Consider the following 23,138-nt stretch of genomic DNA (forward strand, 5'->3'; position numbering starts at 1 on the left):
TCTTCTTCTTCTTCTTCTTCTTCTTCTTCTTCTTCTTCTTCTTCTTCTTCTTCTTCTTCTTGACAGTGGAGTGCTGCGGTGCTAACTCCCCAGCAGCGTGCAGTATATGGTGCGTGGAGCTCATCAGGAAGGAGATTAAGCGGAATCATCCAGACACCAAGATCAATGCTATCCTCATAGACTTTTTCCTGTACGATCTGATGAAAGAAAATGAGGCGGCAGGAACCGAGGTTATACCCCACCATAGGACGAGAAGCATCTGGTACTGAGGAGGCCGAGCGGCCATGCCGGAATGAGGGAGATACGGACTGGATAGACCTGGCTATGTCGTTTCCACAACTCAACACTGCCCAGCAGGGGTTCGAGAAGCAAAAAGAATAGAATTGTTGTAAAATGTACAATACAACCGCCCACACCCAAGACGCACCTAATACCAACCGACGCCATCATATCAGACGAGCAAAAAATAGCAAGAGAGGGTGGGCATGGGGCGTATCACCCCATGTCCCAGACAAGCCATAGAGATGGGGGGCTGAGAGCAAAAGAAAAAGAAACAGAAAACACCAATGGGTCTACAGCCGCTGTTGCAAAGAGGGGTAAAGACTTCAAGCAACATCAAGACCAGCCGCACTAGGGTTCATGATCTCATCCATATGAGCCCCCGAGACGGCCCCCTTTTCCTCCTTGAGCAGAATAGCGAGCACCTCGATGGGCGGCCTCAGCCCAAGCCTCTCGGCGCGGTTCCACCGCCTGATGCGCGAGATACCGATGCATGGCTGTGCGAGAGGGGGGACAGGAGGTCAGCCATTGCTTGGCAGAGAGGAAACAAAACGGAAGCGAAAGAATAAATAAAAAAAACTCACCCCATATTGAGAGCTGACATCAAAGTACCGCAGCACCTTCTCGTCCACGTCCAGGTCGCCCTGGTGCACCCGGGGCGCCAGTCGCCGCGACTCGAGCGACCTCCAGTACCGCCCGACCTGCGCGTCGCTGACCTGCTCGGCCTCGAGCTCCGCGGCGGACTTGACAACGGGCGCCGGGGCGGCCGCGGTCGCAACCGTGTAGTGCTGCTCCTCATCATCCTCATCCTCCTGCTCGGGGATGTCGTCGGCCGTGACGTCGACCACCTCGGCAGGGGCAAGGGCGGTCTTCTCCGGGACTGCCGCCACGGGGTTCGGTGTCGCGGCAGCCAGGTCCTTGCCAACGGCCCGGGCTGCCGAGGGCTTGGTGACGCGGTGCGCGAAGCTAAGCTTGGACTGCCGGCCCAGGCCGGTGGCGGCGGCGGCCGACTTGCGCGTCTGGGACATCCTTTCCTCGGGGTGCGGAGATATCGGCCACTCGGGCGGTGTGGGGATGGAAGGTTTGTGGGGGAGGATCCCTGGCGAGATGGGCAGGAATATGGATTTGCACAGATGTCGCCTATGTCCTTTGTAGAAGGTGGGGACGAATTGATGTTATCGAGGTCTGTTCTTGGGTGTCGCTCCGAGTGTTGAAGGCAAGGTGCACCGAAAGACGAATGATGGTGAGTGGAGTGACGTTCGCTGGGGAGCTGAAGTTGGAATTAGGCCCGAATTGGCGGTTAGCTTGGCTGGCGGGGCAACACCAAAGTGACTCGAAAGCACGTGATGATTGTGGATTCACGCATCCTGAACGCAGCCAATGAGGTCTCACCTAGGCTCTCAGTGCCCTGTCCCAAAGGCGCCCCTTTCAAAGCGCGGACGCCCCTTTTTGGCCTTGTATTTCGGGAGGTAGCGGATACGTGGAGAGATTATTGACGCTACTTTAGGGCATGGGGCTGGAAAAAAATTAGAATTAGGTCAAGAAGAGGATCGGAGATGGCTTCGCGGCTTCATGATATCGGCTATCGGCTATTGCTATTGGTCACAGGAAAAGCCCCAGGGGTGTTGGGAAGAAGGAAGAGGCAGGTTTAGCAAATATCAAATAGACAACATCAACCATCTTCCTGGCGAGACCGCCCCTCCTCCTTCTCCTCCTCCGCCATAGCCGCCCACCACGCCTCCAGCCCCGCGACGTCGCACCAGGGCAGGTGCCTGGGCGCCTCGAGCCACCACGGCCCACCGTCCCTTGGCCTGTCGCTCGCGTATTTCTTGAGGCTGCCGCCGTCGAACCTATGGTTCTTGACGCCCAGCAGCAGCACCGCGGCGCCCGGCGAGGGCGCGAACCCGTCCGGGTCCAGGAACACGGTCAGCAGGACGTGCTTGGGGGTGGACGGGTCGGCCAGCCGCGCCGTGCGCTGGGCGTACGACGGCGGCAGCAGCGACGGCTCGGGCCCCGACAGCTCCGCCACCACGGCTAGCACGTTCACCATCCAGTTCTGCTTGAAGGGCAGGAGCGGGATCGCCCGCAGCGGGGTGAGCTTGAGGGGGTGCGAGAGGTCGTGGCAGGCCCACGCGGGCGGCGTGCCGAGCCGGCTGCTGTCCGGCTCCGCGGGGGCTTGGGGTCGCCGCGCGACCGTGGCTCCGGGCGCCTTGGCCCCTGATGCCGGTTTTTCGTGGCCCTGGTTACTGGTGCTGTTGTGGGAATGTTGCCGAGGCCCGCCGTCTGTCGGACCGCCAAAGTCGGGAGCCTCCGCGGCTGCGAGCACTGGCGGCGCGTCTCGTATGGTAGCCGCGGACAAAAACCCGGCCACCGGAAACGGCTGCTTCAGCCCCTGCTTCTGGCCGGCCGTGGCGGCGGGAGGCTTTAGAGTGGCGACGGAAGCGCGGCGCTGAGGAGTGGTCAGCTCATCATCAGCCGCCGTAGACTGTTTGACTGCAGGCCGGGGTCTGGGCTTTGACAGTGGCGTGACGACCTCAAGCACAAGGAACACCGTCGGCCGCGTTTCGGGCGACGAGGCGTCAGGCTGCACGACGCGCAGCCAAAAGTCGTCCAGCCGCACGAAGCAGCCTTCGTAGACCGAACCCTTGTAGACGAGGTCGTGCGCCGCCGGCCGGAGCAGGCCCTGTATGCACACGCCCCCGCCGTCGGCGAGGAGGAGCCGGACGGCGCGGAGGTGCCGGCTGCGCCGGCGCCGGCGCTTCCGGGTCGCGCCGTGGTGACTGGGCCTTGGGGCGAAGATCTGCCGGGGAGCAGCGATGGGCTGGGTCACTGTGTCGATCTTCTCGACGAGGAAGACGGAGCCGGAGATGCAGTCTTGTGAGTCCAGTATCTCGGCGATGAGCGGCTTCAGCTGCGGAGGCTCTTCCCTTTTGGGGTGAGCATATTTGGGCGCGCCCGAGCCATTCTGGAAGCTGCCAAGCCTAGCCTTGGTTGATTGTGACATGAGATCGCATGACAAACACGTCAATGAGCCACGAGCTGAGTTGTATGGTCGGAAGAATTAGACCCTTTGAAAGGTGTGGTGAAGGGTCAAGACAGAGTCACGTTATTACGGATCCATGTTTAGCGCGTTTTGATGTCCATGACGCGGTGAAAGTCAAGCAGGGTGATAAAACCCTAACCCCAAGGGACGACATGGCCGTGCCAATGTTTGGGCTCAGTCCAGCATAAACTACTGCATAAACCGACATTTCGGGGTTTCCCGTTAAACATAAACAGTTCCCAATGCAGACATACAATGATAGCGTTGACCATGGCAGCGGATCACACAAGGTAAACATCAATGCGGGCATGTGTGGTCGAGACAAATGGAATTCCACAACGGTATCAAAGCTAACACTCTACTATAGTAGGGCCAAACGGGGAAGCGGCTGGATCATTAGAAAAAACTGTCAAGGGGAAAAATACTGTGGAAAGCTTTTTCGGCCGGGGGTAATACGAGAAAAGAAGTCAGACGTAATAAAAGCCTCGTGTCGGTGTCGAATAAGCGTCCAAGCCACAGCGCGGGAAGGGAGAAGGGAAAGGGAGTTCCCGCCGAGCAACAAAGAAAGAAGCCGTCCAGTTCTTTAAGGTCAAAGGGGTATAGACCTGCGCCGACTTCATGCCCACATCACCGATGACCCGGAAACAAAACAGATCGCCTGGCTTGCCCGTGGCTGCTTCCTTCCCCCGGATGCTTTGCCGAGATAGCTTATGGGAGTCGGAGTCGTGCGAATAGTGGATCGCATGGTGATGGATGCCGCCGTCCGGGCGACCAGCCACCAGGCATGTATTAATGAAGCCAGGCAGCGCCGGGATAGTCACCATATATGATTGGCGACACCTAGTAGCCGTTCATGGTCATCCTTTGCGAGCCGCGGCTCATCTCGCGGTCAGCGGCGGGCGAGATCGGCCTACTTCCATGGCCCTGCGCGCTGGGGTCCTTGAGAGCAAGCAGCTGCTTGGCACGGAAGGTCTCGTAGTGGATCTGCGAGGTCGTCTCGATGAGGTCCTGCAGATGGGTCCGCAGCAGGAAGTTACGCAGCTGCACAAACTCGCAGTGGTCCTCGTCCTCGACGTTGATGACGCCCCACCTGTTCTGGCGCCCGCGGACCTGCTTGCCGTTGACGATGATGGACTTCTCGGAGCCGACGACGGCGAAGGGTACAGTAGTCTAGATTGGAAGAATGTGTGTTAGGAAATCATATACTCTCGTAAACCCTAGTGCCTTGTGCGCAGCCAAGAGACCATGGGTGGCCACGCAACTCTGGGTAAGCGCTCACCTTTATCTGCTGGTTGACCGAACGCTCATCCTCGTCGAGGTCATCATTATCGTAGGGGTACATCTTCAGGTTGTGGAAGGAGAACTCCTCCTTGATGCGCTCCTTGAAGGCCATGCGCTCCTCAAGGGTCAGGGAGTCGGCCTTGGCAATGACGGGGACGACATTGACAACGTCGGACAGCTTCTTCAGAACGACAATATCGATGGGCTTCAGCGAGTGTCCCGAGGGCTGGATGAAGAACAGGCAGCAGTGAATGCGCGTGTCCTGGATGTAGCGCTCGCGCTGGGCGGTGAGCTCCTTGCGGAGGTATGCAGAGTGCTGGTCCTTGATGTACTTGACGATGGGGTCCCAGCAGCGGTCATTGTTAATCAGGTCGCCGTATCCAGGAGTATCGACAATGTTGAGGCGCAGGCGGACACCGTTCTCCTCGATGATGTGCGACACGGGGTGGATCTCAGTCGTCGACCGGATCACCTCCTCCGGGTGGTGCCTGCCCTTGCTCTCGATCAGGTGCGAGGCGAAGATGGTGTTGATCAGAGTCGACTTGCCCAGACCGGTTTGACCTGTTTGGCGGAAGCACGCAACCATCAGCAACGCGGTCATTGTTGGACGCGATTATATGTTCTCGGGCTCCGCCGCGCAGTGGCAAAGTCACCTAGTCGCGTTGGTAGGTGGATATGGTCCGCCTAAATCACGCCAGGTGCACGATACGGCCAACGTGGCTTTCACGGGCAAACTCACCGACGCAGATAATGTTGAACTGGAAGCCGCGCTTCAGCAGCTTGCGCTCGATCTGGGACGTGATGCTGTCGAAACCGACATGACTTTGTGGGTAGATGGTGGCTGCGGGCATGGACGCCATGGTTGCTGGAGGATGGGCGACTCTGAAAGTCGTCTCGTGCTGCCGCTGCGTGTTTGTGGTCGAGGCGGTCGATTGGGCTGCGTGCGTATTATAGAACCGCGAGGGCGGGAGTGGTGTGAGAGAGTTCCAATTGTGCTGGACGGCGGGCAACGAGAGGTGAAAGCAGCAAGAATGGGTATCTCAAGAAGTATGATGGCGAGCAGGATTGCAAGCCGTGGAAAGCGGCGGTGGGAATTGGGGGACGGGCTCCTGAACAGCCTTTGCTGCCAAACAATAATTTCCGTGCAAGGGGGCACAGCAAGGGTCGGCCAGGTCCCGCAGAAAGGGGAAAGGGGTCGCCTCGCCTGGTTGGCTGTCCAGAGCCCGTGCACGAGCGCTCTTCCCGTTGTAGTGTCCATAGTGCTCCTGCATCTGCAGGCATTGGCCGGGTGCTGGCAGGTGGGGCGACAGCTGCCACTGGGACCTCACCTTCTAATTGCCGGCTGCCAGATCAGCCAATACCACCGCCCGCCACCCTGCTTTGTACCCACCCAGCGTGGCTGGCCGGCAGATGGCGCACGCGCCGAATAATTTTCTACCGGAAACTTCCCTTGGCGACCGACGCCGGCTCCGTGACAGTCGCGGAACACGGCGCATCTCGCCTCACCCTGGAAGCGCCCAATTGGCCAAGGCGAATACGCCCGACACGACCCAATATCTTGCAAGTACCCTGATATACTTGAAGCCCGACCCCCGCGGCCCCATTGACCGGGCCAAGTCAGCCCGTCTCGTTCCAGAGCGAGGCTGGTCCTACCCCGCGACAGCCGACATCCCCCGGGACGATAGCCATTGGCGCACACCGTTGGCGTCATGGCCGCGACCATGGCATCCCAGCAGCTCAGGCTGTCGTACGGCTCACTCCTCCCCAGGCTGTCGCTCTTCTCGCCTGCCCGCTCGTCGAGGTTACAGCTCCGCCGGATATCCATACCGCTCTTCCCGTCACTCAGATTCGCCATCCCCGCCATAAGTCTGGGCCTACCCTCAGTACCCGAGCTCCTAGGGGAGATATGGGAAGGGATCCTGAGGGCGGTGCCAAAAAAGAAGGTGTCGCACATGAAGAAGCGCCACCGACAGATGGCAGGCAAGGCGCTGAAGGACGTCACGGCGCTCTGCAAGTGCCCGGCATGTGGCAACCTGAAGAGGATGCACTACCTGTGCCCGCACTGCCTTAAGAGTAGGGTTACCCATGGATACTGCTGAATTCCAACCCAACGTCCGGTCTACTGACAGCCACTCCTGCAGAGGTCCAGAAGGCGCTCAAGGATAAGCATGCGGAAGACGGCGAGCTCGCCTCTACGGGCAGCTAGCTTTGGTTTACAATTCTCAAGGCCATAGATGTCTATCCGAGCCCCAGATGGCCGCCTTGGACATGGAGTCGGCACAATGCCCGGTCATGCCTGTATGATAATGTATTTCAAAAGGGATATTGCTGGGTGTAGCAGAAGAGTATGGCAACGAACTACCTCGAACGGCCTACCTCTACTACCCGAGGCGGAGGAACCAACATGGCGAGATGGCGCAGCAAACCAACACGGCAAGTGTGATGAACGGGATCTAGACATGCCTGCACCCAGATCCAACAAGGCCGATGGACCGATTTCTCGCTTTGCCACCATAACAAGCAAATGAGACCGGTTCACAAGAGGGGTCGCCTTTCATGGGGGTAATACACGCATAACGGTAGGATATAGCGTTCCATGGCTATAGTAATCAGCACATACGGCTATACCCACTGGAATATACGGGATGCCGTCTGGTTCTGTTAAATTCCCTGGCTGCACGACACGCCAGTCCATGCAGCCCATTGTCCCTTTATGCCCTTGATCCAGCAGCTGTCACCAGTCACTCTGGAGGCCCTACCGCCCCCATAAACGCACTAAAGGCCGCCAGAAATAAGAAGCCTCGCTTCGCCTTGTTAGGGGAGAGGGCCGTGCATTAGTGCTGCGAGCAGAGATTTTACACTAAAGAGAGGCAAACAAGGACAGGGGCAATGGTGGCCGCGACAGGGACGGATATGAGGATCAGCGGCAGAGGCAACAGCAGGCAGAAGAGCACAAAGGGAAACGCTGCCATGGCCATCAGCATCGAGTCCCAAGCCACCTGCGCGACGGTGCTGACGATTCACATAGGGAGGGGGGCGGACACATAAGAGGTGCACTCTTGATTATCGTGCAGGCCAGCTGCATAATATTTGCAGTTTTGGTCTTGCTGCAGCTCGCTTTCGGCCGGCGCAATCGGAATGTGCATAAAGTGAGCAGCCATCACTTGCACGCGAAGGCGCCTCATGGAAACCGAAGAGTTTGTGCAAAGACAACTATGTTACCAAACCGCAAAGGTTGTGCTTGTCAAGATTGACTTGGCTGCTTACGCGACGCGTTGACGCTCTTTGGAGGGGTTCCCGCAAGCTCGTGGGGTAGCAGCCCACTCTTCCTGGCAGCCGCATTCAGAGCCTGGCCAAGAAGCCGACAGACGTCATTAGATCCTTCTCTCTCTTTTTTTTCCTCCTTTGCCAACTGCCGCGCCGCGACGGAACCACATGGAGGAGCTGGCCAAGACAAGCAACCGCAAAACACCGAGGCTACTGGGATAGCGCGCACGCGCGCAAAAGGATTGCCCAGCATGGTACGCAGGACTAGGAGAAGCGAGCGGGCATCGAGTGCCCAGCCGGGCTGACATGTTGTCTTGTCGCAACTACATAGTCCAAGCAATACCTCACGTTCCACACCATTGACGATGGTCAGTGAAACTTCCTGTAGTATGCACTGAGCTAGCTGCAAACTAAAAATGGAAAAATACAAAACCTCACCCCCCAGGGCAGCCCACCCATCCGAGATCTTCGCCCTCGCCGCCACGGCCGACGGCGTCTTCTCCGCGTCGGGCGGCTCGGCCATCAAAATACACCGCCCGCCCTCGTCGGCGGTGCCGGTAGACGGCGCGCCGCCGCCAGCCGCAGCCGCATCCGCCGACACCGCCGCAGTCGAGATCACCAAGGCCCACAGCCACGGGTGCCACCACCTGGCCGCGGGCCGCGGCGGGCCGGGCAAGGTGCTCGCGTCGGCCGGGTTCGGGCAGGACGCCAAGATCTGGATCCAGTCGCCCGACGGTGACGGCGGCTGGAAGGAGCACGCCGTGGTCCGGCCGTGGGGGGGCTCGGCCAAGTCGGCGGGGGCGGGGGCGGGGGCGGCGCGCGTGTGGGCCGTGGCGCTGAGCGCCGACGAGCAGTTCCTGGCCTGCTCGTCCGAGGCCGGCAAGGTGGCCGTGTGGGACGTGGTGGCGGGCCGCGCCGTGCACCTGTACGAGACGGCCGCGTCGGGCGCCGCCGAGGGGAGCTTCGGCATGTGCGTCGACCTCAGCCCCGACGGCCGCTTCGCCGCCAGCGGCCATGCGAGCGGCACCGTCTACGTCTTCAACAACGACTCGGGCAGGCTAATCTACTCGCTTACGGGTGAGTAGAATACGGCTTGGTAGACGAAAAGGAGATGAGGAGGGGTTATACCTTGCTAACGAACAACATCAACGACAAAAAAAAAACAGGCCTCTCCAAGCCCATCCGCGCCGTCCGCTTCTCACCCGGCGGCACCCGCCTGGCCGCCGCGGGCGACGCGGGCATAATCGCCATCTACGATACCCGCAACGGCGAGCACGTCGCCAGCCTGTCCCCCGGCCCCGCGTCAGCCTGGGTCATGTCGCTCGACTGGAGCCACACGGGCGAGTGGCTGCTGTCGGGCTCCTTCGACGGCCGCGTGCGCGTCTGGTCCGTCGAGACGGGCGCCTGCGTCGCCACCCACTCCGAGAGCGACCAGACCATCTGGGCCGTGAGGTGGCTGCCAAAGACACCCGGCCGCGCCCCCGAGGGCTTCTGCGCCGCCGGCGCCAGGGGGGCCATCACCTTTTACCGCGAGGCCAGTGGGAGCGGGTGAGGTGGGTCGAGGCGCAGGGATGCTGAGGTGACTGGGAAGGAGTAGCAAGCATTTAGACGGCCGTCCGCCCATTCTTGAGTTGAGGGGAAAATGAACAGCGCCTGGACGGCCACCTTGGAAGACGGACCCCTAGAACGCGAGGCAAGACTCCATACAGGCAGCCATGTCTTGTCCTCTGATGCAACAAATACATCAAAGTGCAAGATATAAATGTTCAACGAGTCGCAGGTTTGGGCAATTATCTCTTTAGCTGTTTGTAGTCTCCCCCCTGATCTCGCCCTCCTTCCAGATCTCGATATATGCATGATGCTATTTACACATGGTCCCAACGCTACCCCACCGCTCCAAGACATGATCTTGAGCAGTGAGAATATCAGCGACAAGGGGAGAACAAAAGCCGACAAACTGGAAATAGAGGTGGCGGCAAGACCAAGAAGTGTGGTCCTTGCAGGCGGAGAGTGGGTGACGGATGATCGGCTCGTGTGACACGTCCGATCAAAATATGAGAGAAGGTCGTTTCGGAGGTCGTCCCATCGTCCAGCTCTGCCTCATCGTCGCGGCAATCAACAAGAAGGAAGTAAGGTAGTGGTACAATATGGGACAACACACGCCCCTCGAAAGGACCGTCGCTGACACATGAAGTAGTCTGGTCGACGGGGAGGGATTGGTTTGGGAGATAGAGGACAAGGGAAAGTATGACAAAGCAAAAACCAGCACAACCTTGCTGGCTCAAAAGGGCTGAAAATCCCAACCGAGTGGCAAAAGACGCCACGGTTTTCCGATGTCGCTGTTGTGCCCCGATACGCCGACGCATGATGCGATGATGAGAGTGGAAGAACAGATAGGGGAGGACGTAGGGCCTTGGCTCGCTGCCAAGGTCCTCTCGAGGTTCGTTTGTTTTTACGCGATAATGCCTCTGTGTTGGCTGCCGATTCGGACGCCGTGAGGAGCTTGTGGTTGCTCACTAAGCATCGTCACTCCGGCGCTGCTGTCCGCGAAAGGAGCCATCGCCTCCACGGTCGCCGCCACGGTCGCCGCCACGTCCGCGACCACCACGGCCACGCCCGCGGCCCTCACCACGGAAGTTTCCGCGGCCGCGGTAGTTACCCCGGCCGCGCCATCCTCCCTCTCCACGGCCACGGTTGCGTCCCGGTACCGACTGGAAGCCATCATTGGCATCGGCGGGAGCAGCAGGAGCCTGGAAAGAAGAGCAGAAACATCCTGTCAGTGACGGTTTACACACACAGAGATCTGATTACAAGGACCAGAAAGTACTCACATCTGCGGCGTTCTCGGTGGCATCATCGGCCCACGACTGGGTGTTGGCCTGTGTGTTGGCCGGGGCGGCCGGGGCAGCAGGGGTGGCGTCGGGCGCCGCCTCCGTCTCGACAGGGTTCTCGGGTACCTTGACCCACTCCTGCGACGCGGACATGCTGGCATTACCGGCATCCCACTGAGAGACCTCAGCGCTGGCGTTGGCAGCCTCGTCGGCGACCTCGGCGTTCGCAGGCGCTGCGGGGGCAGCCTCCTCGGTGTGGTTGCCGTTGGTGAGAGCGACGTCGGTACCAGCATCGATCTCCGTCAGGCCGGCATTAGCGACAGTGGGGTCGGTACCAATCTCAGCCTTGCTGTCAACTGCGGGCTCCTCTGCAGAAGGGATAAGCGGGACTACATAGGTAATGGCTGCCTCCTTGACTTGGGCAACTTCATAAAGGTACGCATGTTAGCTCAAATTCGGCAGGGGGTATTTTCTGGTGGTCGTAAAGGCGTGACCTACATGTTGTCTGGAGCTCATCTGCCGTCACGCTCTTGGTCCGCTCGTCAGAGCCATGGACCAGCTTAAGCATGGTCGCAACGCCCTCCTCGTCACCCGAGTAGACCTGCAGAAGGACACCCTCCAGAGCAAGATTCTCGTCAAGCTCGCTGTTGTGGTCATCGCCGCGCCGTGCGGCCGCGAGGCGCAGGAACTGAGAGAGGACCAACAGGCTGTCGTGCAGCAGCTTGTTGGACTCAGCCTCCGCCGTGCTCTTAATCTCAGCCACGGCCGCGCTCTTGTCCTTCTCGTGCTGCTGCGTTAGGGCCTTCTCCACCTCAGCCTTGACCTCAGCGGCGCGCGTGCGGTACTCCAGGTCGATCTTCTTGTACTGAGCCAGCTGCTCCTCATACTGGGCCAGCTGGGTCAGAAGGCGCGGCTTGTTGAGGATGGAGGCTCGCTGATCCATGTTGATGATTTTGAGCTGGACAAGCTCATCCAGGGACTTGTCCTTGTTCTCGGCCACCACGGTGTCCGTCTTGGAGATGTTTTGCTAAGAAGGAAAGAAAACATTAGCCACCGGGGGCCGGGGAGTTGTGGGCAATGGAAAGAGAGGGGTCGCTTACAATCTTCTTGTTGACATTGCGGATGTTCCTATTTTCGCGGTCAGCTGCGGCTGCGGCAGGTGCGGGCCAGGGCTAACGGCCAACTCACTTCTGGAGCTCCCTAACGTAGGGACTCTCGCCGTCGTCCTGGGCGGCATCACCGACAACCGAGCTGGGCTTCTCGGCCGGGGTGGAGGTGGGCGCGGGGGACTCGGCGCGCGAGGCGACCTTAGCCTTCTTCTTCTTGGCCGACTTGGACTCGGCGGGGGCAGGAGGGTTCTGGACTGCGGGCGCGGACATGGTGAAGGCGGGGGGATGTGAAAGGTGATGGGGATGTGACAGGAGAGGGCAGGAGAGGGCAGGAGAGGGCAGGAGAGGGCAGGAGATGGCGAGGAGGGGCGCGAGCTGCTCAGATGCGCAGGCAACAAGATTCGTGGCTGTTTTCCTGGCGTCGCAAGGCACGCGGGCGAAGGTGGCTGCTGGTGCTGAAGGTTGGGGAAACTGGTTGTCCCGCAGAGTACAGTCGAGATGGGGCGAGGAATTCAGCTGAAATGTGCTAATCGGAGGATTTAGTTGGAAAGGAAGGATGGATAGGTGGAAGAAGGTAGGTTTTTGCTTTCACGAGATTTTTTCTTCCGGTCGGATGTTGAAGACTCGAGGTGCGACTTGCTGTCAAATTTTTTGGCTGCTTGCCATCAACACACCTTGGAGCTCGAGCTGCCCTCCCTCCCTCCTTCGTCCCTGCCCCATCGGGCTCTACCCGTGCCCCCCCTGGCCGGCCCAAGACCCACATTTCAGCCGCGAATGGAACACCCACCAGAGTTCTGGCTCCAATATTTTGTCAGGTTTCATTCTTGGTCTTTCGAGGGAGTAATGTATTTTTGTATTCCTTGTGTTTATATGCAAGCAGGTGCTGCTGCGGGCACCCATCCAACTACAAATGCATTGTTTACCAGCAATATTTGCAGGTTGGGTGCTGTTCTCAGGTTCTCAGGGCATGTTGCCTACCCTGTTTCGCCTCTGACCGGGCTGTTTGCGGCCCAACCCCACAGCACCCATGCAAGAAGGAATCGTGGAGAAGCTTGAAGAAACCTGCAGGTAACGACATGGAATGCACCTTGGACCCCAAACGTTCGGTTGCGTGCGAGGCTGTCGCAGCCCTACTATTTCGGCGCATCTTTACTGGTAGTCGATTTGTTTCTTATTTCTTTTAAATATGCGGTCCTACTGTATGTAAAGCACTATAGCCCAACATTCCAGGCTGTTGATTATGTTGGCATTTATCGACCCAACGAGCAGGATCCATGCCTTGTTACAGCTGCCGAATGCATCGCCCAGGGTCAAGGCATTGGACCCGCCGAGGTACCGAAGCCCCTGCAAATGCGAGCTATCCAGCCTGCTATGCGCCGCAGGTACCGCGTAGACGAGACCTTACGACGTCACATAAACGCGTGGAGATTCACACGCCAGGCGCCGCCATTACCATTTGGTACCCGATATCCAGTTCCCGCAAGCCCTATTTGACACCTCCGTGACACGGTCCTGCCAGCCTTTCCAGCTTTGGCATATTTCTGCCTCGGTGCTGCGACGGGGAGCAGCACAGACGGTCGGTGGCTCATGTGTGATGTGTCATGGGTGGTTGTCGGTTCGTTTCGTGGACGACGCTGTTTTCAGAAAAGGGGTTTACAGCTTGAATTTGGCAAGGGAGTCCTATAATACAAACCGGCGACATGTTAGCAAAAGGAAGCTGCCATTAAAATCGACCCCCTTGTCCGGGCACGCAAACATACCGCAGTGACCTTCTTGACGCTCCGCGGCGTGATCCCCTTCTCGCCCGCCCTCTTGGACTCGATGACGGCCTCGTTCACGACCCTGGAACCTGGGGTTTAGTATTTCGGCCGAGAAAAATGCATGGATCTATGCGGCGGGAAAAAACGCGTACGTTTGCAGAAAGCGGATGTAGTCGACGAAAACCTGTAGGGTTGGATATGACCGTCAGCTATGCGACAAGCGAATGAAAAAAAAAAAAAAACGGGACGCGTCGCAAACGGACCGTGACGTCGGCGTCCTTGCTGACATTGCAGTCGGACTCTGCCTTGATGATGCGCTTGACCGTCGCCCTGGGGTAGAGCTTCTGTCCCGGGGCCATCTTTGTCGTGGGGTCGTAGGCGGGCTGGCTGGTTCGGTTGCTGGTGCTCCGGATTCGGAGCGTCGCCTTGTCGCGTGCTTTGGATTGATGTCAATCCATTGATGATGCAGGGGAGGATCCGGCAGATGCCGCTCGACCCCGCCATACAGTGCGCATACACAGTCTGCGGACGGTATGCACCGCTGGGGGGTCCATCTCAAAGCTCCCCGCCGCCTTCCTGCGCTTCATTTGGTGGGCGGCGTGGGCTGGCACGTGCAATTGAAAGGCGCCTCACCAACTGCCCAGATAGGAATAACTTCGCTCATACAACGCGTGCTTGAGACCGGACCAAGATGCAGAGGCGCATGGTAAGGAAACAGACATCAAGAAAACCAACTCGAAAAAAAAAAATGATCAACTGACAAAAACCCCCCACCAACCCCCCTATAGTTAAGCAAGGAGGAGGAAGAGGCGGCCGGGGACGAGGTCGAGGTCCGACGCGAGGACCAGGACAAGATCAACAGGTTCAGCCGCCTGCACCAGCGCGAGCTCACCATCGAGGAGGAGCTCAAGGCCAAGAACGTGGGTGGCCCTGATATGTTTGTACATGGGTATTCACAGACTGACCCCCCTCGTGCAGAAAGAAAAGGAGGAGCTCGACGATGTCAGCACCGAGCTGGAGCTGGCCGACGAAGACGAGACCGTGCCGTAAGCCCTCCTATCACGCGGCCACCACTCACCTCCATCCTCCTCATTGACACAACACACACAAAAACAAAACAGATACAAGGTCGGGGACGCCTTCTTCCACGTGTCCCTGCCCCAGGCCCAGGAGATGCTGGGGATGTCGGGCTCCAGGCTCGAGGGCGCCATCGAGGAGCTCGAGGACTCGCTCGGCACCATCAAGGAGGAGATGACGCAGCTCAAGGTCGAGCTATACGCCCGCTTCGGCAAAAGCATTCAGCTGGAGACCTAGGACGATAAGGGAGGGCGGCTTCCAAAGCTGTCGGGCTTGTAATGTGTGTGATTAATTGAGAGCAAGCTGTTAGGGAGGTAGCGAAGCACCTATTCTCTGCCAGCAATAAGTTACAGGTGCTCCAAGGACTTGGGCAGACATGAGTGCGCATCCGCCGGCTGCCTTTTTCCCCCAACCCCCTTAAATCTACCAGAAAGCCAGCAAATATTCGCAGCTATTACAAGGAGAACAAGAAATGATATATCCATACGCTAGAATATGTCAAAAGTCTCGCAAAGTCTGCTCCGCATCTCCTCCATCCTGGTTTGTAGCTGTGTCGTTGCCCTCATCAACTGCCGAGCACAGACCCCAAAAACCTTTGCTCAACACAGCAGGGAGGCGGGCTATCATCTATTCTTGGGCATGCCGCATATCCGCCTTCCAAAATTACCGGCATCCCAAGCAGTATTACAAAAATTAGGTCAAACAATAACGAACCGCAACTAAAACCTTCATTGTGATTGTTGTGAATGCGCAGTCTTTCGTGATCTCCATTTCTTGCTCGCTTATGCGAAGCAGGGGTCCAGCTGTGTGCTCGACCGGTCCTTGAGAATACGCTGCTGGCGCTGGGGTGTATCGGACTCGGCACCGAGCTGCGTCTTCTTGACAACGGTTCCGGAGCTGATATGGGAGGCCGCATCGTCGTTGCGGAAAGCGTCGAGAGACAGCATGCCCGGCGATCCGTGCCAGCAAGCCGAGCGGGCGCTCTCGTCGCGGCGTGACATGCGGCTGACAGGCGTCAAGAAGTGGTCGCTGTTCGCCGTGCTCGATCCTGCCGTCATCGTGCTGACGTCTGGATTCGGTGGCAGGTGGCCGGCGGGCGGCGTAGGGGGTGGCTTGGTCTCTGCTGCCGTCGAGCATTCCTCTCCGCTGCCGGTGACATTTGTCACTCTCCCGGCCCCGTCTGGAATGGATGTGGTCTGGACAGCGGCTGGGGCCTTGACGCATTCGTCGCTTCGGCCCTCCGATACCGGCCGAGGACTGCGGCGCGCACTGCTCCTGAGTGATACGATGTCCAGCTCGAGAGCTTTCATCTCCCTGAAGGCGCCTTCGTTCGGCTGCATCTGCAGCTCCGGGTATTCGAGATTGGCATCGTCGGGGCTGTGATCGCGGCTGGGATAGGGGTCCGCGCTGGCCCTCTTTCCGTTGGTCCAAAACGAAGACCTGCTGGGGAGGATTTTGCCGACGTTTGTCTTGAAAAACCTCCCAAGTCTGCCCGAGACGATCCGCACGCCGAAGGATGTCCTCCTGGATGATGACGGGCTGTCTCTGTCCGTCACCCATCCGGCATCCTCGTCGCCGTCGCCAGGGGGTTTCGCTGCAAAATCCCGAAAGACGACATCGCATTCGGGGCCGGCAGGGCCGTTCCTCTCTTCCCTTGTGTGGGATGGAAACCTCGCCCAGGACCTGGGGATCTCGGAAGCCTCTGCCGTTGACAGCATTTTTACGTGGCTGGAACCATATGCCTCTCTAGAGTGCTGGCCAGGGCTGCCACCCGGGACGATGCTCGAACGGCCAAGGTCTGTTGGGACTCTACCCTTATGTCTCTTCTCAGAGACCACGCTGCGTGCTGGTGAGGCTCGCCCATGGCTCCTATGGCTCACATGGCTGCAGGCGTGCGACCGACCGAGTGCGGCATAGCGGGCGCTCAGTCTGTTTTCGTCTGGAGTGTGGGCATCCTGGTGACATCTCGTGCCCGAATTGCTGTTTGTGGTGCTGCGGTGACCGCCGCTAACGCGTGCCAAGGAGAGGCGCTCGTCGGCCTCTGCCCGAATTGCGCGGCGCCAGACGGCCTCGGCGCTCTCTCTCTGATATTTCGCCGGCGAAACGTCTGACCTGTCATGGCGAACAGACAGGGAGCTCCGACTCGCCGCTGAGCTGTGGTAGCTCCTCATGCTCGGGTATTTGCTGCCCGCGCTCGGGTCCGCCGTCTCACCGTCCGTGCAGGCCACCTTGGAGTCGAGCCTTGCCTTGCGGGGGACCGTGAGATGGAGACGTGCAAACAGAGACGGCTTCTCAGACGGCGATTGCAGCACATCTCCTGTCTGTTGCGGGTGCTGATGCTCATCTCTAAAGTCCTCTCTGAAGCGGCTTACAGAGTGCAGGTTTGGCTTGCGCCACGACTTGGACTCTGCAAACCGCATCGGGATCGTGAGAAGCTCCTCCTCCCGACGGTGAAAGCTGGAAGCCTCCGAGTCCGAGGCAACAGCAGAAGGCGAGTCGGTGGGAGTCCAAGGCGGGCCAGGCAGGAGTAGTCTCGAGGCTGGCGAGCTGCTTGGCTGACATTCGCGGGTGCCGCTGGTCTCCTCCGTGGACGGGGAGTGGCTACCTGTCGCTATGGCGCCAGTAGCTGTGTGTCAGTTGGAATGTGAGCGAAGAAAAACCAACAGATCTCCTGCACTTACTCTCAGTCCCGGATTGAATCGTGTGAGCTTTGATCCTTGGGCTTGGTGAGGCCGTAGCGGCATCCGACTTGGTAGCGGACGCTGGGGGCAGATGCTTCCCCGATGACGGTAGACTGGACAACGAATCTCGCTTGTGCTGTCTGTTTAAGCAAGGCGATTCAACATCATGGCTGGTGCTTTGTTCTGAAAGCTGCCGTCCCAGAGATCCCGTAGTTTCTCCAATCGAGGTTGCGGTGTCGGCATCTTCGAGAATGCCGCCTCGCAAGTGGGTGACATATCCAACCGAACTCCCTGGGCGGCCTGGCGTGCCAAGACTCTCTTGATGCTGCTGCGGACTCCGCGGTGTGAACTCGGCTCCTTTCTGGACCGCACCAGCCGAGTGTGGTAGATTTGTGGTCTGGAAGACGGGTGCTCTTGGTGCTTGCAGGTTGAGGCTGGGGCAAGACCATCGCGGCTTGGGTACGTGAGCAGTAGTGGGTCCAGCGACATCTGCCCCTGTGCTAGAGCCACAACCGGAGCCTGCCTCCAGAGCCGAGTAATGATTCTGGCTGCGCAGCCAAGTCCTCATTGGGGATCGATCGCTGTCCTCGTGGTCTGAAGAGCCATCGCTTGATGCGGGTGATCCGGAGCGAGACGTATATAGACCCTGCACCGTGTGCGGACGGGGGCCCAGGAAATTGACGGGGCCTGGTTCGACCTGCCTACTCTTGCTATCGTCACAGCTTTTCCTGCTGATATCTCTGGGTGAAAACCCCCCACTAACGACCACGGCGGCGACAGCCTGCCTTTCTCGACCTGCGGCCGCCGTATCCTGCTTCTCGGAGCCGCTCGAGCTTGTTGCTAGCGCCAGAAGAGAGCCAAGAGACGAGCCCGTCATACTTGGGAGACTAAGAGGCGTCGTCGTCGAGATGGAGGACAGCTGGGGCATCGAGTTTCGTTTATCACGCACGAGAGCCTGAGATGCAATTCGAGCAGCCTTGGCTTCGCTGCCGGGACTCAGGTGGTCTGGGCAACTGGCTCTCCGAGAATCTGTGCGGCTGCCACCGGGAGTGACAGGGGCCACATTTTCTTGGCGGTTGGGCGATCCGCCCGACGGGGTGGTGTCCCCGACGGCCTGGGCGACGCTGAACTCGATTCTATCTCGAGGCCCCCCGCCCGGGAGCCGGTCGGCGGGTGACGGGGTGGCGGGACGCTTGGCACATGCTGAGGGGCCATCGCTGGCTGCTGCGGCTTGGGGTGCGTTCTCGCCATCATCCGTCTCGAGCTCCTCCTGAATCCTCTTGCGCATCAGGCGCTTGAGCTCGGCGCGCCTGGCAAGCTCCTCGGTGCTGCTGCCGACAGTCGCTGCGGACTGCCGGCGGAGCGAGTCGTCCTGGGAGCCCTGATTTCGGAAACGAGTGCGGACGAAGTCCAGCGTGCTGGACGCCCTATTCTTTTTGCTCTTCTTGGGGGGAGGGGACTCGCCACCGCCGTCAGAGTCATCGATCACCAGCTGGCTGATATCCACAGGCTCGGTGGGAGCCCCAGGGATCGGGGCGGGGCGCAAGGACGATCTTGACTGGCTGGCCGTGTTTGGTTCGGCGTCAGCCCTTGGGGACTCGGGCCGGGGAGCGGGAGAGAGTTGTGTTGCCGGTGGCGCCGTGGAGGGCAGATCGCCCGAAGTATTAGCATTAGGCTTGCATGGCGTGGGTTCTGTGGGTTCTGTGATTTCTGTGGTTTCCTTGGGTTGGCGGCGGAAGCAGCAGCAGAAGACGTCCATCATGTGTCGTCTTGGGGAGAGCGGCCACGGAGGCGATGTGAGCCCTGGTCAAGCAGTAAGCGTAATCGTGATACCCGGGCCTAAGGATTACCTCAAGAGCGAGCACGGTATTGAAAACACCACTTCGCCCTCGGAGGCGGAAATCTAGTAGTAGAGCGAGATAGACAGCTGTTTGCCCACCGTAGACAAACAACGGCTGGGATCATCAGGAGAGAGTTTGTGTGATGGACAGGAGGCTGGGGCCAGCCATGAATCCCAGGCGAGCGGCCCAAAGCAAATCAGGGCCTTCAGTGAGGTCGCAGTTGCCTTCTCGTGTCCGGGCAGAGCAGGTACTGGTTTTATCCAATGCTATTTCCCTCGCTTGACCTTCATGGTTGCTTCTGTCGCTCGTCGCGCCTTTGCTCCTTCCCTTTAGGAATGTTGAGCGTTCTGAATGAATCGCGACTGCATGCGCCCCGAAGTTCGTTCTTGGGCACTTTACGCATGGTCGCATGGCATCTTCCCATTTGCAGTTGCCTCTTCCTTGGGCGGCAACAGCTCGAGCTCGCGTGCCGTCGGGCTCGATCTTGGCCGGCGGACAGTGATGCATCCAATCGAGACCTTGAGGGAAGGGATGGCTGGCAGGTCAAAGCACTGCCTGCTAGGTCCAATAAACGTCGATTAATCGCACATTCTAGGCATATGATACTTACAAGCTGGGTGGGTGTCAACTGCTTTTCGTACAGATACTCAAATTCACAATGACGCCGATACCATACGGAAGCTCCAAACTTTCGTCATTCATTTTTATCGTCACACAATACATGGGATCCGAATGAGCTGCGTGGTTTTCACGCTTCAAGAGACATTTACTACTGGAATCCCAATGTCGCGTCGCTCCAGAGGCCGCCCAAATCGAGACCCAGGGTGTCCAGGTTGAAATCTGCCGGGTTGAATGGCTGTTGGAGGGTGGCCAACTGTCGTGATGTTTTCATGTCAGTACTTGGCCGTCTTCCACCAGGGCAGACGGGAAATCTCACACTCACGCTCGGGTCCACCGGATTCAGCCACCATGGTGTCGGCGGCGCGTCCCCAGGCATCCCGTGCATGGCAGAGCCCTGCGAGCTCGGGATGGCGAAAGGGGTCATGGACTATTGAGGGAAGGAGGGTGCGTCAGCGAAAAGAAGTCCATAAAAGAAATCATGCGAGAATACAAGCTAGCATGAGGACATACCTTTTGCCTCTCGGGCGCCACCTCAAACGGCGCCAGGCCCCTAGCGGAATAAATGGACTGCATCGACGACGCCGGCGGGTTCTCCCCCTTGACGAGCCGGTAGTGCATGTTGACGAAGCGCTCGGCGGCGCCGGCCTTTGCGACCTCGGAGGTCTTGATGCCGAGGTGGGCCTCGAGGAGGCCGTAGGCGGCACACATGATGCTGTAGGCCCAGGGCTCGTGGTTGCCGCACCTCAGGATCCGGTCCTCCTTCATGGCCAGGCACTTCTCGAGCAGCCGGAGGGTGTGCTCCGAGTTGACCATGACCATGTTGGTCGACCCCCGCGGCTGCAGCATGGTGACGCTGCAGAGGTTGATGGACAGCGTCAAAGCGTCCTCGCGCAGGAAGCTCAGCGTCCGCACGCCCTGCTCCGTCAGCTTGTCGTGCAGGAGCACCATGTCGCGCGCCGCGTTGTAGTAGACAATCTCCGAGTACTGGTACTTGGAGTTGGTCTTGCGCAGACGCAGGTATGGCTGGTGCAGCGGGATGATGTACTGCCGCAGCTGGATGTGCAGGAGCGTGTACGCGAGCAGCGGCTTGCGATTGGCCGCCGAGTCCCCCTTGCCCAGGGAGAGGTCCCAGGAGGGCAGGGCGTCGATCTCTTGGGTGATGTCGTTGGTGTACCGAATCACGCGCTCGTAGTCAAGTTCTTCTGGGGCTCCTGTGAGCACCCGGCTCAGCTCGAGACGCAGGGGCAGGCTCTGCCGGCTGAGATTCTGGAAGGAGCAGAAGGTGTGGATGGATGTCGGCTTGGATGACGGTAGTGAAGTGCTGTCCTCGGCGAATTCGGCGTCGTTGATGTTTCGAGGCGGCGTGGCATCAAAGTGCAGTGTGCTCAGTAACGACGGTAAGCCATGATCAAACGAAGCCTGTAGGTCGAACTCCTGTATTGTCGACCACAGACGACGCCGCATTTCTTGGTTGTACACTGAGATCTTCTCGCTGATGTGGCTCGGATCGCGGTGGAGCCCGACCGAGATGCCGTCCTGAACCAGGGCACCGGCGGATTTCCAGAAGCGCTTCTTCTTGAGGATGTTGACTCTCTTGGACAGGTACAGCATGCACAAGATCTGCAGGTGGATGAGCTTCCGGTGCTTCTCGCTCTGGCGTCGGTGCCACTCCTCGACAGCGTTGGTCCACTTCTCAGCCGTGCGGTGGGCGTGGGAGACGGAGCCGACCAGCATGCCCGACGTGTTGCCGTGCAGACAGCACGAGACGGCAATCATGGCCAGGACCAAGGCGGTAGTTGCGGCTGTTCTGGGCTGTGTGTGGTCCCAGAACCTGGAGTACTGCCTCCGGAATGTTGGGATGTGCACGATGCGATGGACTTGCTCAAACTGGTCGAGATAAACTTCGACGAGAATGTCGGTCTCGGGCTGGGTGGGCAGCATCTCCTCGAGTTCCCGGTCGGGCTCCAGGGCCCTGCGCTCGCGGTCTAGCTTGCGCTGGTTCCGGTCCTTATTCTTGTCCACGCGCAGGGGACTGAGCCACTCCTCGGCCGTCTCCTTCATGAAGGGGCAGAGCCCAGTAAGCTCGCTGAAGGCCATGCACGCATTGTGGGGGCCGTAGTAGCGGGTCTTGAATTCCTTGCCCCGGAAGAAGCGCAGCTCGTCCTCCTCGGCGGCATTATCCTGCTCTGGGTTAAAGGGCCGAGGAGACTGCCGCGGGGGCGTGCCGGGCACGATGTCGGGATGGTCCGTCTTGACGTAGGCCGGGGAGCCGTCGGCCAGGGTGGTGCTGCTGCCGTCGAGAGAGCCGCCCTTGGTGAGCAGGTTCTTGAGCTGGGCGACCTCGGATTCCAGGCGGCGGATCCGATCGTTGTCGCGCGGGCTGTCCCGACGGAAGTCTGCGGGCCCTGGCGTGTACGAGAGCCGCGACTCAATGGTGGCTAGCGCACCCTGCGAGAGGCCGTTTTTAGCCGGAGGGGCAAGCCCCGGCCTAGTCTCGTAAGTGCAGCGGTCGGCAGTGCCGGACTTGATGCAGCGCTCGCAGGGGAAATTGCGGTCGCAGCTCAGTTTCTGTTTGGTCAGCGAGGTCGTACATATACATAGGCACATATATAGGTATCTATATATCTATGAAGACGGCATCATGCACTCACTCTCCGTCGGCACTCGAGACACGACAGCCTGACACGCTGCCGCTTTCTCGGCGGTTTCCCGGGCTGGTCGTCGTCGTCACTGTCGTCGCACTCGCGCGTGTTGGGCGACGAGGCGCCGGTACGGTCGTGGCTGTGGTCTCGACCGTGGTCGTCGGCCTCGTCGAGGTCCCGGGCGGCCCTTGGAGAAGCCGGCGGCAGCTCCCCAGCCCCGCCGCGGGTCCCTGCCTGGTCCGGCATGGCCTTCCCGGGCCTTCGTGGGCCAGATACCTGGGGCGGCGGCAATGGCCCTCACGTGCCTGACACGCGGGCCGACAAGCGCTGCGCCGAAACGTGTCGGTACACGAGCAGCTGCTCGGCGCAAAGGCTCGGAGATTCGAGACGAGTCGGGGATTCAGTGCCTGAGGTTGCAGGCGCCCGCGATCAATCGTGGTTGGGTGGATTCTCACCAAGACAGATGGTGAACAAGAGACGGCGGATTTGGCGAGCGCTTCGCCACACAAGCTCGCAATTACGAGCCGGATATATACAACCGTCGGCCACGTGCTGTTTTCTCTTCGGAGATGTTTTGGCCTGCGGGAGCAGTATCGCTGGCCCTGCTTTCTAGACGCCCTTCTTCAGACACAGCTCGATCCATTTTTGTCAGCAAGCTCGCGTCTTTGGCCCGACTCGGCACTATCGGAAATCCGATCCTGGTGAG

The 23,138-nt window shown here is 59.3% G+C and overlaps 9 protein-coding genes across 9 annotated transcripts; 2 read left to right on the forward strand and 7 right to left on the reverse strand.

Annotated features, from left to right (window-relative positions):
* Nucleotides 1–70: 70 nt before the first annotated feature.
* GGTG_10902 (hypothetical protein) lies at nt 71–1,558 on the reverse strand. Its single transcript, XM_009228780.1, has 2 exons — nt 864–1,558; nt 71–776 (listed from the first exon to the last, which is right to left on the reverse strand). The coding sequence occupies exons 1-2, from the start codon at nt 1,305–1,307 to the stop codon at nt 606–608; spliced, it is 615 nt and encodes a 204-aa protein (XP_009227044.1). The 5' UTR covers nt 1,308–1,558; the 3' UTR covers nt 71–605.
* A 183-nt stretch (nt 1,559–1,741) lies between these two features.
* On the reverse strand, nt 1,742–3,483 carry GGTG_10903 (hypothetical protein). Its single transcript, XM_009228781.1, has one exon. The coding sequence runs from the start codon at nt 3,281–3,283 to the stop codon at nt 1,952–1,954; it is 1,332 nt and encodes a 443-aa protein (XP_009227045.1). The 5' UTR covers nt 3,284–3,483; the 3' UTR covers nt 1,742–1,951.
* A 150-nt stretch (nt 3,484–3,633) lies between these two features.
* Nucleotides 3,634–5,738, reverse strand: GGTG_10904 (septin like spn2). The gene is made up of 3 exons (XM_009228782.1): nt 5,343–5,738; nt 4,602–5,164; nt 3,634–4,492 (listed from the first exon to the last, which is right to left on the reverse strand). The coding sequence occupies exons 1-3, from the start codon at nt 5,461–5,463 to the stop codon at nt 4,163–4,165; spliced, it is 1,014 nt and encodes a 337-aa protein (XP_009227046.1). The 5' UTR covers nt 5,464–5,738; the 3' UTR covers nt 3,634–4,162.
* A 2,075-nt stretch (nt 5,739–7,813) lies between these two features.
* Nucleotides 7,814–9,798, forward strand: GGTG_10905 (meiotic recombination protein rec14). Its single transcript, XM_009228783.1, has 4 exons — nt 7,814–8,124; nt 8,202–8,238; nt 8,321–8,947; nt 9,037–9,798. Exons 1-4 carry the CDS (start codon nt 8,122–8,124, stop codon nt 9,420–9,422), a joined length of 1,053 nt encoding a protein of 350 aa, XP_009227047.1. The 5' UTR covers nt 7,814–8,121; the 3' UTR covers nt 9,423–9,798.
* Nucleotides 9,684–12,560, reverse strand: GGTG_10906 (hypothetical protein). The gene is made up of 5 exons (XM_009228784.1): nt 11,890–12,560; nt 11,802–11,829; nt 11,200–11,728; nt 10,702–11,126; nt 9,684–10,620 (listed from the first exon to the last, which is right to left on the reverse strand). The coding sequence occupies exons 1-5, from the start codon at nt 12,078–12,080 to the stop codon at nt 10,387–10,389; spliced, it is 1,407 nt and encodes a 468-aa protein (XP_009227048.1). The 5' UTR covers nt 12,081–12,560; the 3' UTR covers nt 9,684–10,386.
* A 389-nt stretch (nt 12,561–12,949) lies between these two features.
* On the reverse strand, nt 12,950–14,035 carry GGTG_10907 (hypothetical protein). Its single transcript, XM_009228785.1, has 4 exons — nt 13,834–14,035; nt 13,723–13,754; nt 13,571–13,652; nt 12,950–13,490 (listed from the first exon to the last, which is right to left on the reverse strand). Exons 1-4 carry the CDS (start codon nt 13,927–13,929, stop codon nt 13,464–13,466), a joined length of 237 nt encoding a protein of 78 aa, XP_009227049.1. The 5' UTR covers nt 13,930–14,035; the 3' UTR covers nt 12,950–13,463.
* A 101-nt stretch (nt 14,036–14,136) lies between these two features.
* On the forward strand, nt 14,137–15,178 carry GGTG_10908 (prefoldin subunit 4). The gene is made up of 4 exons (XM_009228786.1): nt 14,137–14,276; nt 14,359–14,490; nt 14,549–14,616; nt 14,692–15,178. The coding sequence occupies exons 1-4, from the start codon at nt 14,262–14,264 to the stop codon at nt 14,882–14,884; spliced, it is 408 nt and encodes a 135-aa protein (XP_009227050.1). The 5' UTR covers nt 14,137–14,261; the 3' UTR covers nt 14,885–15,178.
* GGTG_10909 (hypothetical protein) lies at nt 15,082–19,242 on the reverse strand. The gene is made up of 2 exons (XM_009228787.1): nt 17,329–19,242; nt 15,082–17,258 (listed from the first exon to the last, which is right to left on the reverse strand). Exons 1-2 carry the CDS (start codon nt 19,088–19,090, stop codon nt 15,430–15,432), a joined length of 3,591 nt encoding a protein of 1,196 aa, XP_009227051.1. The 5' UTR covers nt 19,091–19,242; the 3' UTR covers nt 15,082–15,429.
* A 448-nt stretch (nt 19,243–19,690) lies between these two features.
* Nucleotides 19,691–23,100, reverse strand: GGTG_10910 (hypothetical protein). The gene is made up of 4 exons (XM_009228788.1): nt 22,442–23,100; nt 20,301–22,358; nt 20,113–20,217; nt 19,691–20,043 (listed from the first exon to the last, which is right to left on the reverse strand). Exons 1-4 carry the CDS (start codon nt 22,676–22,678, stop codon nt 19,939–19,941), a joined length of 2,505 nt encoding a protein of 834 aa, XP_009227052.1. The 5' UTR covers nt 22,679–23,100; the 3' UTR covers nt 19,691–19,938.
* Between the last annotated feature and the right edge of the window lie 38 nt (nt 23,101–23,138).

The sequence above is a fragment of the Gaeumannomyces tritici genome, assembly GCF_000145635.1.
Source record: "Gaeumannomyces tritici R3-111a-1 unplaced genomic scaffold supercont2.6, whole genome shotgun sequence".
Taxonomy (NCBI): domain Eukaryota; kingdom Fungi; phylum Ascomycota; class Sordariomycetes; order Magnaporthales; family Magnaporthaceae; genus Gaeumannomyces; species Gaeumannomyces tritici.

Coding starts and splice junctions, on each gene's coding strand:
- GGTG_10902 (XM_009228780.1), bottom strand. CDS start 1,307: ATGTCCCAGACGCGCAAGTCGGCCGCCGCCGCCACCGGCCTGGGCCGG. Junction 777..863: donor ATGTCAGCTCTCAATATGGG/GTGAGTTTTTTT, acceptor CCTCTCGCACAG/CCATGCATCGGTATCTCGCG.
- GGTG_10903 (XM_009228781.1), bottom strand. CDS start 3,283: ATGTCACAATCAACCAAGGCTAGGCTTGGCAGCTTCCAGAATGGCTCG.
- GGTG_10904 (XM_009228782.1), bottom strand. CDS start 5,463: ATGGCGTCCATGCCCGCAGCCACCATCTACCCACAAAGTCATGTCGGT. Junction 5,165..5,342: donor GTTCAACATTATCTGCGTCG/GTGAGTTTGCCC, acceptor TCCGCCAAACAG/GTCAAACCGGTCTGGGCAAG. Junction 4,493..4,601: donor CGGTCAACCAGCAGATAAAG/GTGAGCGCTTAC, acceptor CTTCCAATCTAG/ACTACTGTACCCTTCGCCGT.
- GGTG_10905 (XM_009228783.1), top strand. Junction 8,239..8,320: donor GTTCCACACCATTGACGATG/GTCAGTGAAACT, acceptor CCCCCAGGGCAG/CCCACCCATCCGAGATCTTC. Junction 8,948..9,036: donor GCTAATCTACTCGCTTACGG/GTGAGTAGAATA, acceptor AAAAAAAAACAG/GCCTCTCCAAGCCCATCCGC.
- GGTG_10906 (XM_009228784.1), bottom strand. CDS start 12,080: ATGTCCGCGCCCGCAGTCCAGAACCCTCCTGCCCCCGCCGAGTCCAAG. Junction 11,830..11,889: donor TACGTTAGGGAGCTCCAGAA/GTGAGTTGGCCG, acceptor CCGCGAAAATAG/GAACATCCGCAATGTCAACA. Junction 11,729..11,801: donor GCAATGTCAACAAGAAGATT/GTAAGCGACCCC, acceptor TTTCCTTCTTAG/CAAAACATCTCCAAGACGGA.
- GGTG_10907 (XM_009228785.1), bottom strand. CDS start 13,929: ATGGCCCCGGGACAGAAGCTCTACCCCAGGGCGACGGTCAAGCGCATC. Junction 13,653..13,722: donor TACATCCGCTTTCTGCAAAC/GTACGCGTTTTT, acceptor CCCAGGTTCCAG/GGTCGTGAACGAGGCCGTCA. Junction 13,491..13,570: donor GCGTCAAGAAGGTCACTGCG/GTATGTTTGCGT, acceptor TTTGTATTATAG/GACTCCCTTGCCAAATTCAA.
- GGTG_10908 (XM_009228786.1), top strand. Junction 14,491..14,548: donor AGGAGCTCAAGGCCAAGAAC/GTGGGTGGCCCT, acceptor CCCCTCGTGCAG/AAAGAAAAGGAGGAGCTCGA. Junction 14,617..14,691: donor GACGAAGACGAGACCGTGCC/GTAAGCCCTCCT, acceptor AAAACAAAACAG/ATACAAGGTCGGGGACGCCT.
- GGTG_10909 (XM_009228787.1), bottom strand. CDS start 19,090: ATGATGGACGTCTTCTGCTGCTGCTTCCGCCGCCAACCCAAGGAAACC. Junction 17,259..17,328: donor GATTCAATCCGGGACTGAGA/GTAAGTGCAGGA, acceptor CTGGCGCCATAG/CGACAGGTAGCCACTCCCCG.
- GGTG_10910 (XM_009228788.1), bottom strand. CDS start 22,678: ATGCCGGACCAGGCAGGGACCCGCGGCGGGGCTGGGGAGCTGCCGCCG. Junction 22,359..22,441: donor GTCTCGAGTGCCGACGGAGA/GTGAGTGCATGA, acceptor CTGACCAAACAG/AAACTGAGCTGCGACCGCAA. Junction 20,044..20,112: donor TGAATCCGGTGGACCCGAGC/GTGAGTGTGAGA, acceptor ACATCACGACAG/TTGGCCACCCTCCAACAGCC.